At 42.9% G+C, this 16,258-nt stretch overlaps 2 protein-coding genes across 3 annotated transcripts; one reads left to right on the top strand and one right to left on the bottom strand.

Annotated features, from left to right (window-relative positions):
- Positions 1 to 500: 500 nt before the first annotated feature.
- Positions 501 to 11,070, top strand: pals2a (protein associated with LIN7 2, MAGUK p55 family member a). 2 transcript variants are annotated; one of them, XM_053432680.1, is made up of 14 exons: positions 501 to 668; positions 2,527 to 2,611; positions 3,080 to 3,169; positions 3,855 to 3,973; positions 6,035 to 6,187; positions 6,857 to 7,006; positions 7,274 to 7,501; positions 8,456 to 8,587; positions 8,789 to 8,891; positions 9,023 to 9,094; positions 9,205 to 9,366; positions 9,462 to 9,664; positions 9,757 to 9,885; positions 9,964 to 11,070. In XM_053432680.1, exons 3-14 carry the CDS (start codon positions 3,139 to 3,141, stop codon positions 10,138 to 10,140), a joined length of 1,659 nt encoding a protein of 552 aa, XP_053288655.1. In that variant the 5' UTR covers positions 501 to 668; positions 2,527 to 2,611; positions 3,080 to 3,138; the 3' UTR covers positions 10,141 to 11,070. The 2 variants fall into 2 exon arrangements, with proteins under 2 accessions (XP_053288655.1, XP_053288656.1); XM_053432681.1 differs by lacking the exons at positions 501 to 668; positions 2,527 to 2,611; positions 3,080 to 3,169; positions 3,855 to 3,973; positions 6,035 to 6,187 and adding an exon at positions 6,204 to 6,563.
- A 100-nt stretch (positions 11,071 to 11,170) lies between these two features.
- Positions 11,171 to 15,831, bottom strand: gsdmeb (gasdermin Eb). Its single transcript, XM_053432682.1, has 10 exons — positions 15,696 to 15,831; positions 15,220 to 15,431; positions 14,902 to 15,094; positions 14,496 to 14,670; positions 14,024 to 14,144; positions 13,801 to 13,920; positions 13,406 to 13,533; positions 13,108 to 13,291; positions 12,289 to 12,362; positions 11,171 to 12,189 (listed from the first exon to the last, which is right to left on the bottom strand). Exons 2-10 carry the CDS (start codon positions 15,422 to 15,424, stop codon positions 11,962 to 11,964), a joined length of 1,428 nt encoding a protein of 475 aa, XP_053288657.1. The 5' UTR covers positions 15,425 to 15,431; positions 15,696 to 15,831; the 3' UTR covers positions 11,171 to 11,961.
- Between the last annotated feature and the right edge of the window lie 427 nt (positions 15,832 to 16,258).

Raw genomic sequence — 16,258 nt, 5'->3', positions numbered from 1 at the left:
ACAGAGGAATTGCTTGGTGCTTCATGTTATCCTGCTGATGGGGTTTTACATAGGATATTAGTTATTGGACACATGTGGGGGTATTATATGAGATGCACCATTGACGGCAGCGGGATCTACACTAAATCCTCCTCATGGGGTAAGTCCATGTTGTCGACAGGGGGACATTAGCTACTTTTGTCAAAGCCAGATGAGTATTTAGTTACTACTGCAGCAGATTAACACACTCAGTGAGGAATGTTTCAGTTTAAAATGAAAGATTTAAGCCAAAGGAGTTTGGTTCTTTTAAATGTATGGTCACCAAACAGTAGGGGTATTTGTCAACTCACAATATTACTGGGAGTGCGTACAGTGTATGTCCAGAAACAGACAGTTGAAACATTTGATTTGATGGGGAAATAACGATGGAAGAAGCCAAGAATGCACTTTACCTCCACTCCACCATTTTTCTATTCAATTCTAAGTGAGCAGCACTGGATGTCATTAGCACAGTGTGTGTGTGTGTGTGTGTGTGTACGTGTGTTTGTGCGCGGGGATCTGAGGGAGGGGGCGCAGACACGCTCCCTCGAAATACACTTAACAAGTTACTGTTGCGCAAGTTTTGTGGGGGAACTTTTGAGATGGAGCGAAGCGTGAAAGTGTGACTGGATGAGACTGAATCAAATCAGGTAAAGGATCATTTATTAATTTCTCCGCGCAGCCCAGAAGACAGGAGGAGACCCTCTAGTTCCTCTGCTGGCACTGTAACACACGGCTAACAGCAGCTAGCCAGCTAGCATTAGCCGCATTCACTGTTAGCGGCTAACAGGCTAATGACTGGTGTTCTGGCTAAACCTGAACCTTGCTACTCACACGTTGCTGTATAACACGAACACGCTAATGTAGCAGGGTTGAATCCACCGACGTGTCTTATTACGTGGAGGTAACTGTATTACCCGTCACTCTGAAAGCTGTCTTACACGTGAAAAGACAAGCTAGTGTTTGCTACTGGCCATTAGCAATGCTAACGTCCCTCTTAAGAGCTACAGACGCGGCTAGCTCTAACTCGATACGGGGCAGTCACCGGGTTGATTTAACGGTAATAAAAACTCTGACAGCACTTAGCCTCATTCTAAATCATTTGAATTAACATCCGATAGTTGTGTGCTAACATTGCAGTTAGCATTTACAGCTGCTTATATTTACTCATGGCTAGTTATCGTGTTGGAGTTGACTGCACGTGCCCGGTGCGTGTGTAGCATGACAGAAAACGTGAGGCTCTCGAGGGGTTGACAGCTTGTGACCGTGTTTACCTTCACCTCAACCGGCTTCCACCTCCAGCACCGAGCGCTCACCTCCTGTCAGGCCGCTCCTCGTGCGTTTCACACCGGACCGAGCGGCGCCGAGCCCCGTGTGAACCTCGGCCAGCCCCGGGCGCCGCTCCCCTCAGGTCCATTCATTCAGAGCGGCTGCTAGTTTCTGAAGAGAGCGACGTTAACATGAGAATCTGAACTCACAAATCCTCAAACTCTCCTATCTTCAATCGTTGAAGTCTCGACACACATAACTTCATCATGACATTACAATCATGATTATAATCGTCAACGCCTATAAATCTGCAGCTTAATTCCTGATTAATCAATTCAGTAATGCATCAAGAAGTAATGTAATGCATCAATATGTATCTTGTTTTTGTTTGACATAACAAATGAGTAATACATATTTAGTTTATATCAAATAACAGAAATTCTGTAGAAGCTGGAAGTAGAGAATAGTGGCCATTATCACAATTTTCCATTATAAAATGGCAGAAATGATTTATTTAATATCAAAATTATTATTTATTTTTAAAGTAAATGCAATATATTTTATGATTTTTCTATCATCAAGTGATAAACCCACATTTAACATCATCAGCCATGTCATGGACAACATTTATTTAACATTTATAAATATCTATAATAAAAATAGTTTTTTTTAGAAAATACATTTCCCCAGCATATCTCCTTTTATTTATATCAGCCATATGCTTAAGGTTATAAGGAAACGTGTGAGTAATGAATCTGATTTAGTTTTTTGTGTACTTTGTTATTTAATATATTGAGAACATGAATTGCTGAATATCAAGCCTAGTTCTGCACATGGAATATAGTTTATTTATTATCTAGTCTCTGCAGTTGCAGGTCAACACTGGAATATGCCATAAAGCATTTCCCATACAAATGAATTCATCTTGCAGCTAAATCCACAGAACACAAATTGCTAATCCACTGTCCCACTCCTCTGGGCTCGATCTGACTTGGTGGTCCCAATGAGTCTTTTTAACAGACCCTTGTTATCTGCCTGAGTTGGACAATAAGAATGGCTGCTTAACATTACTATGGCATTGCTCGAACATGAAGATGCCCTTGAGATAGAGAGGAGGTTACTTACCAGCATGTGCCGGTTTAGCAATATCCAGGAGGGCTTTTAGGCTGCCTGTGCCAACTTAATCTAATAATAAGAATAATGTGATTATTTATTTTTTTAACTCCATTCTCTCTGTAGCCCAAAGGTACCAGATGAGTGTTTAGTAGAAAACGTGGGGCTCCGTGTTGGAGTGCTGCACCGATGATTTGAGCACAGTTTGTAGGTGAGTGCCTTTTTTTCTTGGCTCTGTATTATTATGAGGACTTTTGTGCCTTTGTTGACATTGTTTTGATGGACTACCCTGTTTTATTTTTGATGTTTTACAGTTAAAAAACATGGTCTATGATCAGAAAGTCCTTACTGGTTTTTGTAATTGCCCCAATCTGTGGGACAGCATGTTTGAGTAGAGAGTTCCCAGGGACGACTCAGTGTGTGGCTGGCACAACTAGAAGGACGGGAGACCCATCCTTTGTCTTTTAATAGCTTTCTTTGTGGCTCCATTAGTTCCCCAGTGCTTGCTGGGCTACCATGTGCATTAAGCCCAAGAAAAAAGTCCTCAGTGCTATTTTGTGTCTCCATGTCTTCATATATCCATGAGTCCTGCAGTAATACACTTTATCAAATGTCATAGAATGCCTCTCTTTTTTTGACTTGGCTTGTGTGGTAATCTTGGTGAACCCACTTTGGGCAGGTTTCCTATCTTCTGCAAACCTCCTGAGTTTATCCGCCCTGAGCTGGGGAATAATAAACATGACTGTGGCCAATGAGAAGTCTGGCTCAGGTAAGTCACCACAGGCAAAGTCCTAAATAGACTGTTGCACAGGAACTGTTGCAATGTTGTGTGCAAAATTTGGACATTTGAACAGAGATAGCTGTGTGTGTGATCATTCACATTTGTCCCACTGTGACATACAATAGCCACACATGGCAGAAAAAAAGAAAAAATGGCACTAAGAAAAAATATTTCTTAGTGTATCTAGCCTGAAGATAATGGCCAACCTATTCCTTTAAAAAAACAAAATTACAAATCCTATTTTTAGGGAAAGAGTTACAAAATTCAATTTTATTTATTTTACTGTGTTATATTGACTGGTAAATACTTGCAGTTTATGTTGTGCTCTTTATGCAAAACCCAGATATTTTGGCCTCAGTTTCTTGCTGGGAGCTCAGCAGCCACAAGGCAGTCCTGTTAGTAGAACAATTCCTTTGTGTCTCTGCGTGCTTGTTGCTGCTGCAATGGAAATCAGGGATGCTCTCTGTGAATTGGCCCATTGATTGAGTGTCCACTTATTGTTCCTCTCTTGTTAGCTCTTATTATACTCACAGTGTCTATTTTTTTTTTTCATTGGCTTAGAATTTAAATTATTTGCATTATTACTGGCAGTAAGCTTCGTTTATCACTAACATTTCTGCCTGCATTTATAAAGCCGTAATTCCTAAACTCAAAGTACATATTCTGAACCCAGCAATGCAGCAGGTGCTGGACAACCTGAAAGACCTCCCAACAGGCACAGGAGCCAAAGATATTGATCTCATCTTCCTCAGAGGCATCATGGAGAGCCCCATCGTCCGTTCCCTTGCTAAGGTAACACACACACACAAACAGATACTCACACACACACACACACACACACACACACACACACACACACACACACACACAGATTCCTAGTCTCATAATCTTGTCATCAAGCTCTAGCTGAAGATAAGAGGAGTAGCAAATGTTACTATGAGCCTGAAGAAAAGAAAGTTTATGAGTCGTCACGTCACCACATTTTCGAGATGATGTTTTTCTCTTCCTGACAATGGGCTCATCAACCTAGTTCAACCAGGCAGCTAATGTGTATTCATGTGTGGAGTGGGGTGGGAAATGGAGAGAACTGCAACAAACTGCATCTTGTAATATGCTACGACCTTGATGTTAATAATCATGCTGTGTGCCAATTGTTGTTGTGTCAAGGTTTAATTTACTTGCAGGAAATATCTACTTGCCAATTGCCAAAGTAAAGTCTAACCCTGCCCACTGTGTGCAGGGTGACAGTAGCCTGACGTTGTCAGACTCACAATTCTAGTCAGAATGTGAGTCTGAGACCGCTCCATTGGGCTGTGATTATGGGGCGTGTTTCAACTGACCAGGAAGTAAAATTCTTCTTCGCTCAATTGGATAGACCTACAACCAATCAGAGCAACGTAGTATGTGACGTATGCTAAGCAACGCATTGTGAGTTATTTACTAACCCGGGTTCACACCGGACGCTTCAGCGCAGCGCCAAGCCTTAAATAACAGCTGGCTCCCATCCACTCCCATGTTAAAACTTTGTGCCGGTCACACCAGAGGCTGAAGCACCGCGAGGCAGCCTTGGCGCAGCGCGGTGCTTCAGCCTCCGGTGTGACCGGTACAAAGCCGTGCAGCGATCTACTGGATCAACAGATGATATTATTAGCGCTGCCCGGCGGTTCAGCGTCGCTTCAGTGTCCGTTGTGAACAGCCAAGCGCCGGGGCGATAGGGATTAGCGCGGTGCTTTGGCGTCGCCTCCACGTTCTGTGTTCCTCTTTCAAACTGAATGCGCTGTCGATGTCTTCTAAAACAGACTCAATGGCAGCATCTACACATCGCAGCTCGCCAGCGGCAGGCATGTTTGTTGAAAACGAATTCAACCCAAGGGCACTTTGATGACGTGGTTGATTACGTTACCGTTGATCATCTGTCAATCATCGTATAAAGCCCGCCCTGACAATCTGATTGGCCCGGTCGGGCATAATTTTTTCCGAACGGAGCGACTCCAGACCGAACTGCCCGACCAAAAATGTTGTGGGCGGGGCTAAGTTCGTCTGGCATCCAGGCTAGGGTGACAGTACAATTCATGTCTGTCTTAAAATAAACAATCCAATTTTCAGTATTTGCTGACAGTGTGGTGAACAAATGTCTTGCATAACAGAGAAAAAGCTCCAATGCAGATTGAGGTGATCAGGTTCAACTACTATGTGTATAAATAGAATGATTTCTATATAAAACCTGTCACCGAGGGACGTTCTTGTCCTCATTTCCTACAAACGGAGCTCTGCTGTCTTAAAGTGTTAGATCCATTCCTGGTAGATGGGCCAACGAGTAGTTTAATGTCATTTGAAATAGTGCCAATTGAAAGCATCAATATTTCTACAGTTATCAATTTCTGTGTCTGTTGTCTATCACTATAACAGTTTGAGAAATAATATGACATTTTGATGGGGCCTACTATAATTTGATATACAATGTGTGGGAACAAGAGTGTCAGGGAGTGTCAGGGTGCTGTATCAGTTGATTTGTAACAATATGGTGATGATCTAATTTCCCTAAGCCTACACCAGGCTGTAATGCTCATCCAGTAGTGCTAACAAAGCACAGCAGTTTCTCTTTGTGCACCCCACTGTCTTTCTGCTGCTGTTTCATCCGTCTGCCTCACGGAATCAACCCCAATCAGTTATTTTTGCAATCAGTCGTCATTAAAAAATGTTTTCTTTGTGTGCTGTTAATCTTTTTCATTTGTCAGTTTTGCATGTATTTGCAGTGATTTAGAACATTAGTAACATTGATAACTGTAAATGATCAGGTTTTGATGTGTTACTTAAATTTTCTTCATCCCTAATTTGACAAATTGCGTGTAGGCCCATGAGCGTCTTGAAGAAGTTGAATTACAAGCCGTGCGGGACGATAACGTTCAGCTGGTCACAGAGATCCTGGATTCCCTCCACGAACTGCCAGAAAAAGATCCTGCTGCTACAGAGCTCGTCAATATCTTGCAGGAGCCTCACTTTCAGGTACAGTTTGGCCTCATTCCCCTGGTACACAATGTTAGTGTGTTTCAAAGGGCTCGAATAGATCAGAGCTTTGTGGAATGAATTTTGTTCTGCTTGTGTAGGAATGGATGTCAGAGCTTTTTACTCCAGCTATTGCCAAATTTCCCCTGAAGTGCCTGTAAGGCAGCCCTGCTTCTTTGTCAGCCTTTATATTCCCCACCACAAGCTGCAGCATGGGAGGGTGGGGGTGTATTTCCTCGGGCCAATAGCAGGCTGAGTTATGTGGGTAAAGTGAGGGGGAGAAGACCGTGTCACCTACTGTTTCACTAAATCTTCCCATTTGCTAATGCAGTTTGTAGTGTCTGACCAATGCTAACTGTGTCTTGTGACTGCTAGGGTAAGAACACGCCTGGTTTATCTTCTCTACTTACCAATCGATCTGTCAGTGCAAAACATATTTTCTGAAGGAATGTGTAGATCAATGATTTATGTCTTAACGCTCATGGTAATGTGTCAGATGTGTTGGTCACTGTTATATTTTAGTATATTTGTATATTAACCTTGTGGTAGCAGTTATTGTTGTTTTTCTTAATTAGAAAAAGCTTCAGGAAATCTACTCTTAATGTCTTAAAATACAGAGATTGTGAGTCAGTCTGAATTTCCCTCTCTCCTCCAATCTTTCTGCTTCAGTCGTTGATCGAGGCTCATGATAAAGTGGCTGCAAAGTCCTATGAAATGCCTCACGCTGCGGTGAACAGCCATGTCTCGATGACCAGTTCCCTCATGCCAGCGGATGCTGTCAGGATGATTGGCATCCAGAAGAAAGCTGGGGAACCACTGGTAAGTTGACCGGGCACTTAAATCAACCACAGCTCTGCAGAGGGGACATGTCGTGCTCCTGTTAGTGAGTACATTTTTTACCCATCATGATGTCCTCTTTTATCGACCACTTGTTAAAACAGAGTGACTCAGTTTTTCTTGGTACCTCAACATAAGTGAATTTTTATCTAGAGCACCCACGCAGTGAAGCCTCCCTAAGAAATAAGCCTTGCCTTAGATTTATGAAGTGCAGACGTACGATACTGAATGGCTGCTGCTCTCTTTCAGGGGGTGACGTTCCGTGTGGAGCGGGGAGAGATGGTGATCGCACGGATCCTGCACGGCAGCTCGATTGACAGGCAGGGCATGCTGCACACTGGGGACATTATCCGCGAGGTGAATGGTCGTGAGGTCGGCAGCAAACCCCATGAACTCCAGGAGCTGCTGAAGGACTGCAGCGGGAGCATCACGCTCAAGGTCCTGCCCAGCTACAGAGACACACCGGCACCCCCGCAGGTAAGGAAGAGGGATGTCTCCTGTTGATATTCCCCTGTGGGAACCCAGTGATCCTTTATTACAGGATAATAAGTCGGTTTCGTTCTCATTACCTCTATTTGTGCTCCTCTAATCTTTCTTGAAATCAGTGCTCGTGTTGGTGTGTTGAGGCTCTGTTGTAGTTGTACAGTACCTGTCAGTGATTGGGTGAGAGCTTCCTGACCTGGCTGATCCCAGAATACCATGCTCCTGAAAATTGAGCCCTCGTGGGATCTATTCATAACACCCCACACACTATCTGTGTGGTATACACCACGCTCAGCAGTGGAGCACCCCCCCCCCCTTACTGTAACAGGCACACACAGCAGCTGACACCGAGGAGCAGTATGTAGGGTTATGTCAGACACTGACCTTTGTGCTGGGGAGGATCACATTATCTCATTCTCCTGTGTGCTTGTGTATTTGTTGGTTTATAGTCGTGGTTTGAGTTTTAACTTCTGAATGAGGCCAGCACAGTATCTTCCTGATTTATCTTTCATAAAACACAATTTTGAACATACTGGATTTTCCTGTCACTGATCGCATGTGTGAATCTGTCAAAGTTTCATCTTGTCCACGCTCATCCACCTCGTTCCACCTACTGTCCTTAGAGTCCTGTTTAGACTCAAAGAACTGAACAGCACCGATGCAGAACAGACAGTAAAATGAGTGGAAAGGAAGAGAACACAAGCAACCTTCTTTTAGCTGCTTCATCAGGAAGGAAGTCGACATGCGCTCATGATAGTTATTCATGAATCTTGATGAAAAACAAATCAGGCCCATTCATGGAACTACTATCTATGAGTTTGTGAAATTTGGTGCCGCTTGATTGAAGTCACGTCACTGATGATACAAGTGATTTATATTATCAAGTAAATATGATACAGTTACGGTAATGTACTGCTTTTTATTGAAATGTCTCATATCTTGTCGTAGGTTTATCTAAAGCCGCATTTCAACTACAACCCGACCACAGACAACTTGATCCCCTGTAAAGAAGCGGGTTTGGCCTTCTCCAAGGGAGACATTCTTCACGTAGTCAACAAGGAGGACCCCAACTGGTGGCAGGTGAGTAAGCTGTGTAATGGTGAACCACCGTGATACTGACTACAGCTGCTGGGCTGATTAGGGGTGTGGCCAACTATTTGCCTGCTTAACATTGCAAGAGGTAGATCAAGATGAGGAGGAAGGTGTTTGTGACTGATACCTCATTTCTGTATGTGATTTATTGAAACCAATGATTACTGAACCTCTCTGATTTCCACACAGGCACGCAAAGTGTTTGGTGAAGCCACTGGTCTCATCCCCAGTCAGTTCTTGGAGGAGAAGAGGAAAGCTTTTGTTAGACGAGACTGGGACACTTCGGATTCTGGTGAGTACAAGTCATGTTCTCTCCTTCTCATCATGATACCAGCTGTTACCATCTATTTATCATGACAGTCTTAAGATCTCTTGGTTTTAGCGCCACCAGTGGTGACCTAACATTTTCTCTGTGTGACTCAGGGATGCTCTGTGGAACTCGAACTGCAAAGAAAAAGAAGAAAAAAATGATGTACCTGACTTCTAAGAATGCTGGTGTGTATCACCACTAGTTCTCATTTGTCTACATGCAAGATATTTTGACAATAACAATGTGTATATATAACAATACAGTGCTAAATCAGCCTGTGTATCACCTTGAACAGAGTTTGACCGTTATGAGCTGCAGATCTATGAGGAGGTCGCAAAGATGCCACCGTTCCAGAGAAAGACACTTATTCTGATAGGAGCTCAGGGAGTTGGTAGGCGGAGCCTGAAGAACAGGCTCATTGCTGTGAATCCTCTGAGATACGGCACCACTGTTCCATGTGAGTGTGTGAAACAAATGGCTACGGCAACATTGTATATTTGAAGGTTTTCCGTCTTGGTACATGTTACACCTTTCCTCACCTTTTACCACCAGTCACGTCACGACGAGCCAGAGAAGAGGAGAAAGACAATCAGAACTACTGCTTTGTTACACGGGAAGAGATGGAGAAGGACATCAAGGGAAGCCGCTACCTGGAGCACGGCGAGTATGATGCCAACCTTTATGGCACCAAAATTGACTCGATCCACGAAGTGGTGGATATGGGCCGTACCTGCATCCTAGACGTCAACCCTCAGGTTAATTTAACACACAAACACGCACACTCAATTTATAGATAGTCATCTAAAGATTTGGTTTAGACGTTGTATTTTTTGTTGTTGTTGTTCAGGCCTTGAAAATGTTAAAGACTGCTGAGTTTATGCCATTCGTGGTGTTTATTGCTGCTCCTGAGCTGGACACACTAAGAGCTATGCACACAGCTGTGGTAGATGCTGGACTTACTACCAAACTACTCACGGTAAGTTTTGAGTGGATTTCAGTTTCTCTAAATAGTTATAACGGTTTGGTTAATTGTTGTTGCCTCATTTTGTACCAGGAGAACGATTTGAAGAAGACTGTGGATGAGAGTGCCAGGATACGCCGGGCCTATAGTCACTACTTCGACCTGACTATTGTTAATGACAATCTGGACAAGGCCTTTGACAAGCTGCAGGAAGCTGTAGAGCGATTATTCATAGAGCCTCAGTGGGTTCCAGTCAGCTGGGTCTACTGATGTAATACCCCCCCTGCTGGACGGACAAGGCTGTGGGAGCTGCTAGGCCTGGGACAAACAGGGACACAATCCTGTTCTGCTCACACACAGACTAAGTGTTGGACATCAGTCCTGTGTTCATTTGGGTCTTGCACAAAGGTGCATCAGTGTCACCTGATCTGAAATGCAAGATTCCTTAATAGCAAACTATGCAACTGACAACACACAGGAAGTGTACTTATTGGCAAAATATGTTTTTTAAAGGATCCTTCTCTTCGAATGGATTGGAAGAAATTACTGGCCAATGTGTCAGGGTGTTTTAAAATAATAACAAAAGCAGTGTTTGCTAAACCCTGTTATTTTCATTCATATTTACATCAGTATGTAAGATAGATGAAGTGTATTTATTTTTCAAATCAGGAGGGTTTGCTCATTGAAAAGGATGATACCTCAGTGTTACAGTTTACAGTGTGTATGCCTCCAGTACGTCATCTCAGTTCGTCCTTCATGTAGAATAGAGTCGTGTGTTTCTGAGACCTGTTTCCTTGTGAAGGCTCCATTTCTTCTCCTGTGTCTCATTAATGGCAAATGTCATGGCAATCACTGTTTGATATTGTACAGGAAGAAAACGTTTAACTGCCGTGTTTACTCACTTCTCTCTTTCACTCAAGCACAACAGAAGTGGATAATGTTGACGGTCATACATCTGGATCATGTGCGTGACCGTTTGACCAGTGAATACGGTGCTGTGTTTGTCTGGAAGAAAGACACTTTCCACAGGACTCTTGAGCAGGGTACTGCCTTTCAGTGAACCATCCCTTTTGATGTGATATTACTAAAAAACTTAACAGTTTTAATAAAAGTTCATATTTACTTATAAAGGTTATATTTTACAAGACTTCAGAAAATATGTATTTTCAGATGTGAAATAAATGATGTGTTTTATAACGATGTGCTTTGCATTTGCTTTTTGATTATTGTGGCAAAATTCTTTGACAAATGTGTTGAATGTGTTCAAAGTGTGATAGAGAAGGAAACGGTTACAACCACAGAAGATATGGTCACATTTTATTTTTCCGCCATAGAGCAAAATGTACAAAATATCAAACCTGAATTTAAAACTAAAAGAAATGTGCGTTTAATCTGCATCAAAAGTTAAAATATTAAAAAGAGAATTTGCTCAAGTGGTTGAGAATGAGGTCTGTGGTTGGCACATTGAAAAACAGCTTCAAAGATGCATTTCAATGAAGAACAATAACACGGTTTCATGAGGAAGTGTCACAAATATACGAAAGTAAAAAAATTAGTGCAGATAAACAATCTGAAGTGCAGGATGTCCCAACAGCCTGAGCGCTGAGACATCACATTAGAACCCACGTAAAATAAGTGTTTATTTTACTTTGTTCCACGCCCATTGAGAATTCTTGGATTTGATTGACTTGAAGGTTTAGATCAACCTTTGGTAACACACAGCTGATTACTTAAAAATTGATTATAAATCATGTTTTTTTTCCTATAAAATCAGAGTCTACGTTGATGTCTTTACATTTCAGTTTGATCTAAAGTCCATAAACGTGACAAATGTTCTAGTCAAACCCGTTGAAGACTTGTCAGTGATCAGTGATTGTCTTTTCATAGACTAAAGCACAAAGTGACTGTCTCTTGAGTATATGTCAGTAATTAACGCACCGTAAAATGCAAAAGTGTTTTAAACTACATTCTCCAGCACCAGATTTAATTTATAAAACACTCATAAATAACACTGTGAATGTCTGTGATCCCGTGCCCCTCATGCAGGTGTGGTTAGTAATAGTTTCTGGTGGATTTGAAGGCATCTTCAATTCATACTCCGAGGGTTAATGAGGTCAGACCTCTGACAGCGATGCACAGGACCAGAGGAAGGTTCCCCGACTCCTGGATTATTTCTGTCCACACAGTGTCCCCGTCTCTCTTCAGGCGCATGTTGGAGGAGGCGAACAGATGTGCCGTCTTTTCATACACGTCCTCTGTCAGTGCAGTCAGGTGAGTGCTGCTCAGCGACAGCTCTCCACTTCCTGACGCACACTGCACCTGGAACAAGGGAAGACAAAGTTTAACATGCAGCTGGAGCGATGATGCATCACTCATGTAATGTGAGGTTTTCATTTTGCACAAACCGCCTTCACTCACCAACAGCTCCAACGTGTTTAACACTGAGTGGCTGCAGCACATTCCCAAGACGGCACGACACTCATTGGTCATCTCTGAAAGGTGAACACACAGATGAGGGATGAAAACAGAACTTCAGGAAATTAGGGTTTCAGGACATCCTACACGCTTCTCCTCATGACATTGAAATGATGACTAATAGAGACTGATCGATTTATCAGCTGGTCAAAAAGAATCAGACAAAATGAGCCTTTCACAGGCATGGGATGAATAACGTTACTGCCCCCCCCCCCCCCCCTTGATTAACAAACAACAGCTTTCTAAATGTCTTTTTCCACAAGCTGTCAATTTTATTCGAACTAGCTGATCTTGACTAAATGTCTCTCTGTCAAAATACCCTGTAATTATTGCTGCAAACCAATTTCTGTACGGGGACAAATAAAGAATTTGAATTGTATCGTTTGCAGATAACCTCTAAAAACTAGACATTTTATTTTACTGAATAAACAATGCTGAAAATATCTCTCTCTATATATATATATGTGTAAATTTGTGATAAAAATATGTTTATTTTCATAAATAAAGTTCTATATATTTGGTCAAATTTGTGTTTAATTTGTATTTATAATCAAGTTTATGGTTGAAATTACATATCTTTGTCGTTAGGGTTTGAAAACATCATCTTATAGAATCATTGTCAACTATATATCAACGAAAATATCAGCATTTGCACCAAAAAACCCCATCGGTCGGGCTCTTCTTTTCACAGGACTTCAAGCAACATTCGACTTACCTAATGGGTAAAGTAATAAAGGCTGCACAGAGACTAATTTTACCCACCGTCCAAGGCGCTGCTAATGAGGTGGAGTGCTGTGAGGAGTGATGTGGCCTGGCCTGTCTGAGCTGACTCTGCTTCACCACACTGCTCCACGAGGTCCAGAATTGCCTGGACGTTCTGTGTTTGGCTCTCTGTCGTCATAACATCACCCGGGACAGAGCTCTTATCCGGGCACATCTGGTCCAGCTGAGCCAGAGGAACACACCCATGTTTAACAAGACGTATTAACAGAGGTTTATGGTCTCAAATCCACGTTATCATTGTGCCTCTGCCCTGTCAGGGCCTGTTGGTCCCACCTACCACATCCTGAAGTGCACGGACGGCTACTTGGTCCTGCATAACTTGAGTGAGTTGCTGGAGCAGAGAGGACCGCTTGGAGGCAGGGAGAGTCGACAGCAGCTGGAAGTAATCACGAAGCTTCTCCAGATCTGTTCATAGAAAGAGAAAGCCATTCAAGTTGACTCCAAAACACAGAATGTTCCAATTATGTACTAAAACCTGAGGCTGAAGTCACCTGCCCACTCCCAAGTACGAGCTTCAGATAAAAGCTTCAGGGCAAAGCAGATGTTTACAAGAGGTTATCAAACCGTTCTGATAAGATTCAGAGGTCGTTTGTGAGCCGGCACATATTTCTGAACACGTCATCATCTACAGTCACATGCTCCACAGCTGCAGAGAGAAAAACAGTAATTTACCTTGTTGAAGGCGGCTATTCTCAGAAGCGTGCAGATCAGCTCCGGAGGCGCCACACAGTCGTGTGTGAGCCTGGCCGTCTACTTCAAAACCTCCTTTGGTGTCTGACATCAGACACAGCTCTGAGGAAAACACAGCATGTCACATTTCACATGTTTAATAGATTCAGGATCAGTTGCTCTGGTCAAATATGCCGATGTGTTGATGTAGCTGATGACTCCTCACCATAGCATCCATCCTGTTTGATCTCTAGTTCTATGAGGGCATAGGCAATGGTGGTATGGGTGGGAATCTCCATGGTAACATTACTGTCTTTACTCAGCTTCCCGTTCTCTTTCAGTGAAACCTGCAGAGACAATGATACAGCAGACGTTTGACTACAGACTCTAAAACAACAAATACTGCTGAAAAGTAACAGCTGCTGCTGAAGCTCCTTCCCCTATGAATGTGTCTCTTATTATGCAAAACATGTGGGAGTCAGTACAAAAATGTACATGTGGCTGAAATTGAATTTAAACACTTTTCAGCATTAAGTGGCACAAAGTTAACTTCCACTTGTACAACTTAAAAAGCAAAGATAAGATAAACGCAGAGCTGAAACTCCTTCAGGGAAAAAATAGACCTTTTACAAGCAGTACAGAGATAATGGATTTATAACAGGAGACATCATGAGATTGTTTCAGTTTTACTTCTCTACCTTGGAGCACTTGGGCCCACAGGAGGTGAGGCTCCCTCCACACTCTCCGCCCTGCTGCACCTCCTCTATGACCGAACAGGGCTTCGTGGTCACAATGCGCTCCTTCACGATCCCCAGCACCCGCCTGTGCTTCTCCTTGGTCTGCAGGATCAGACAGTGGGACATGTCCAGGACCCTGAGACAATGCATGCACAGCAGCACCAGTGTTATATATTTTTCACGGGAGAAAAAAAACCCTCTTCAAATAGAAGCATTTTCTCTCGTGAGTGTTAATATTCAACTGGCTGTGTGTTTCGTGTGCAGCTTTATGAGTGGACAAAGATCAGTGCTGCTGTGTGAATATCTGTAACAGAGTGAGATCAGGTGTTTTGCTGTCAGGACGCTGGAGACAGGTCGGGGAACAGACCTGCTTTTGGATCCCTGCAGCAGCTCCTGCACATTCACTTCATCTTTTTTCAAACTGTCGAAGGATGACTGCAGTTTGGACGAGTCTTTGGCGTGCAGGCTCACGCCGGAGTGGCTGAAGTTGGCGTCCACAGCTCCCTGTTTGTTGTCCCCGTACGTCCCGTTGAACTTGATGAAGTCTATCTCTATGGTCACTGTGGAAACAGGAGGAAATAGGGTGCAGTGCATGAGCAGGGTTCTCTGGGATTAAATGCTGCAGATATTCAACAACTAACATGACAGCAAAGGCATGCACTTATACAGAGGGTTTGGTGTTTACCTGGCTGCAGGAGGACGTCTCCTGCCAGGATGTCATTCAGGTTAAAGTCAGTGGGGAGATACTTGGGCTTCTGCCAGAACCAGAACCGTTTACGCTTCACCACCACAGTGAGCAGCTCAATGGTGTCATTGAGGCTGGACACAGGGATCAGTAAACCCCCGTTATCCACCTCCTCCACGAAGTTCCTGGTGGCTGTGGCAAACATCTCCCACCTGGAGGGATGAAGACAAAGACCGACTCAACTCAACGGGCTCAACTGACGGTCAACAATCCTTCCACTGTCCCTTCATTTCCTGTCTTTCTTTAAAAAAGTCCCCATAATAACACCAATACACTGAATGCATGTATCTGCCTGAAGCTAACATGCTAATAGCGTCAACAAGCACATCAGCCTCAGCTGCTTTTCTCAGGATCGAGACTTCTGCTGCTTGAGAAACAAAACTAGCATCGTGAATAAAACAGAAAACAACTGTTACCGTGTCCCCGTGGGATTTGTGTTCTGAGGAAGCAGGTCAAAAGTTTTCTCTGAGCTCAGACTTTGGGAACAGACAGTTCTTCTTCACGTCAGTCTGCGATCAGGCTGTGTCTGTTGTTCACAAAAGACGCTCCGCCCCGTGCAAAGGAAACTGTGGGCGTGTCACTGATCACTGTCAACACACCAGACCTATGTTATAATACAAATAATAAAAAATAACAATTATGATTTGTAAGAATTATAACAATAACAATAAAAATAACAATTAAAATACTACTACCACTACTAATTTTAATAATAATAATAATAATAACAATAGTAATTTCCCATCAGCCTGCAACATAATTTCAGGAATATAATAAATGACATAGATAAATATAAATTAATAAAGCCACTGAAGTTATTTAGGCCACATTGAATGAATTTTTCTTTGTCAAAGCTTCAGGTTGGAAACTTAACAACAACACTGCAAAGTTCACTGATGTCTCTTTTACCGTATGAGTACCAATGTGGCTCTTTGCTGACACCTAGAGGCCGGTTCTTAGTGACTACACACAGACTTCA

The sequence above is a fragment of the Pleuronectes platessa genome, chromosome 10 (genome assembly GCF_947347685.1).
Source record: "Pleuronectes platessa chromosome 10, fPlePla1.1, whole genome shotgun sequence".
NCBI lineage: Eukaryota > Metazoa > Chordata > Actinopteri > Pleuronectiformes > Pleuronectidae > Pleuronectes > Pleuronectes platessa.
This window is presented reverse-complemented; position numbering and strand designations above follow the sequence as displayed.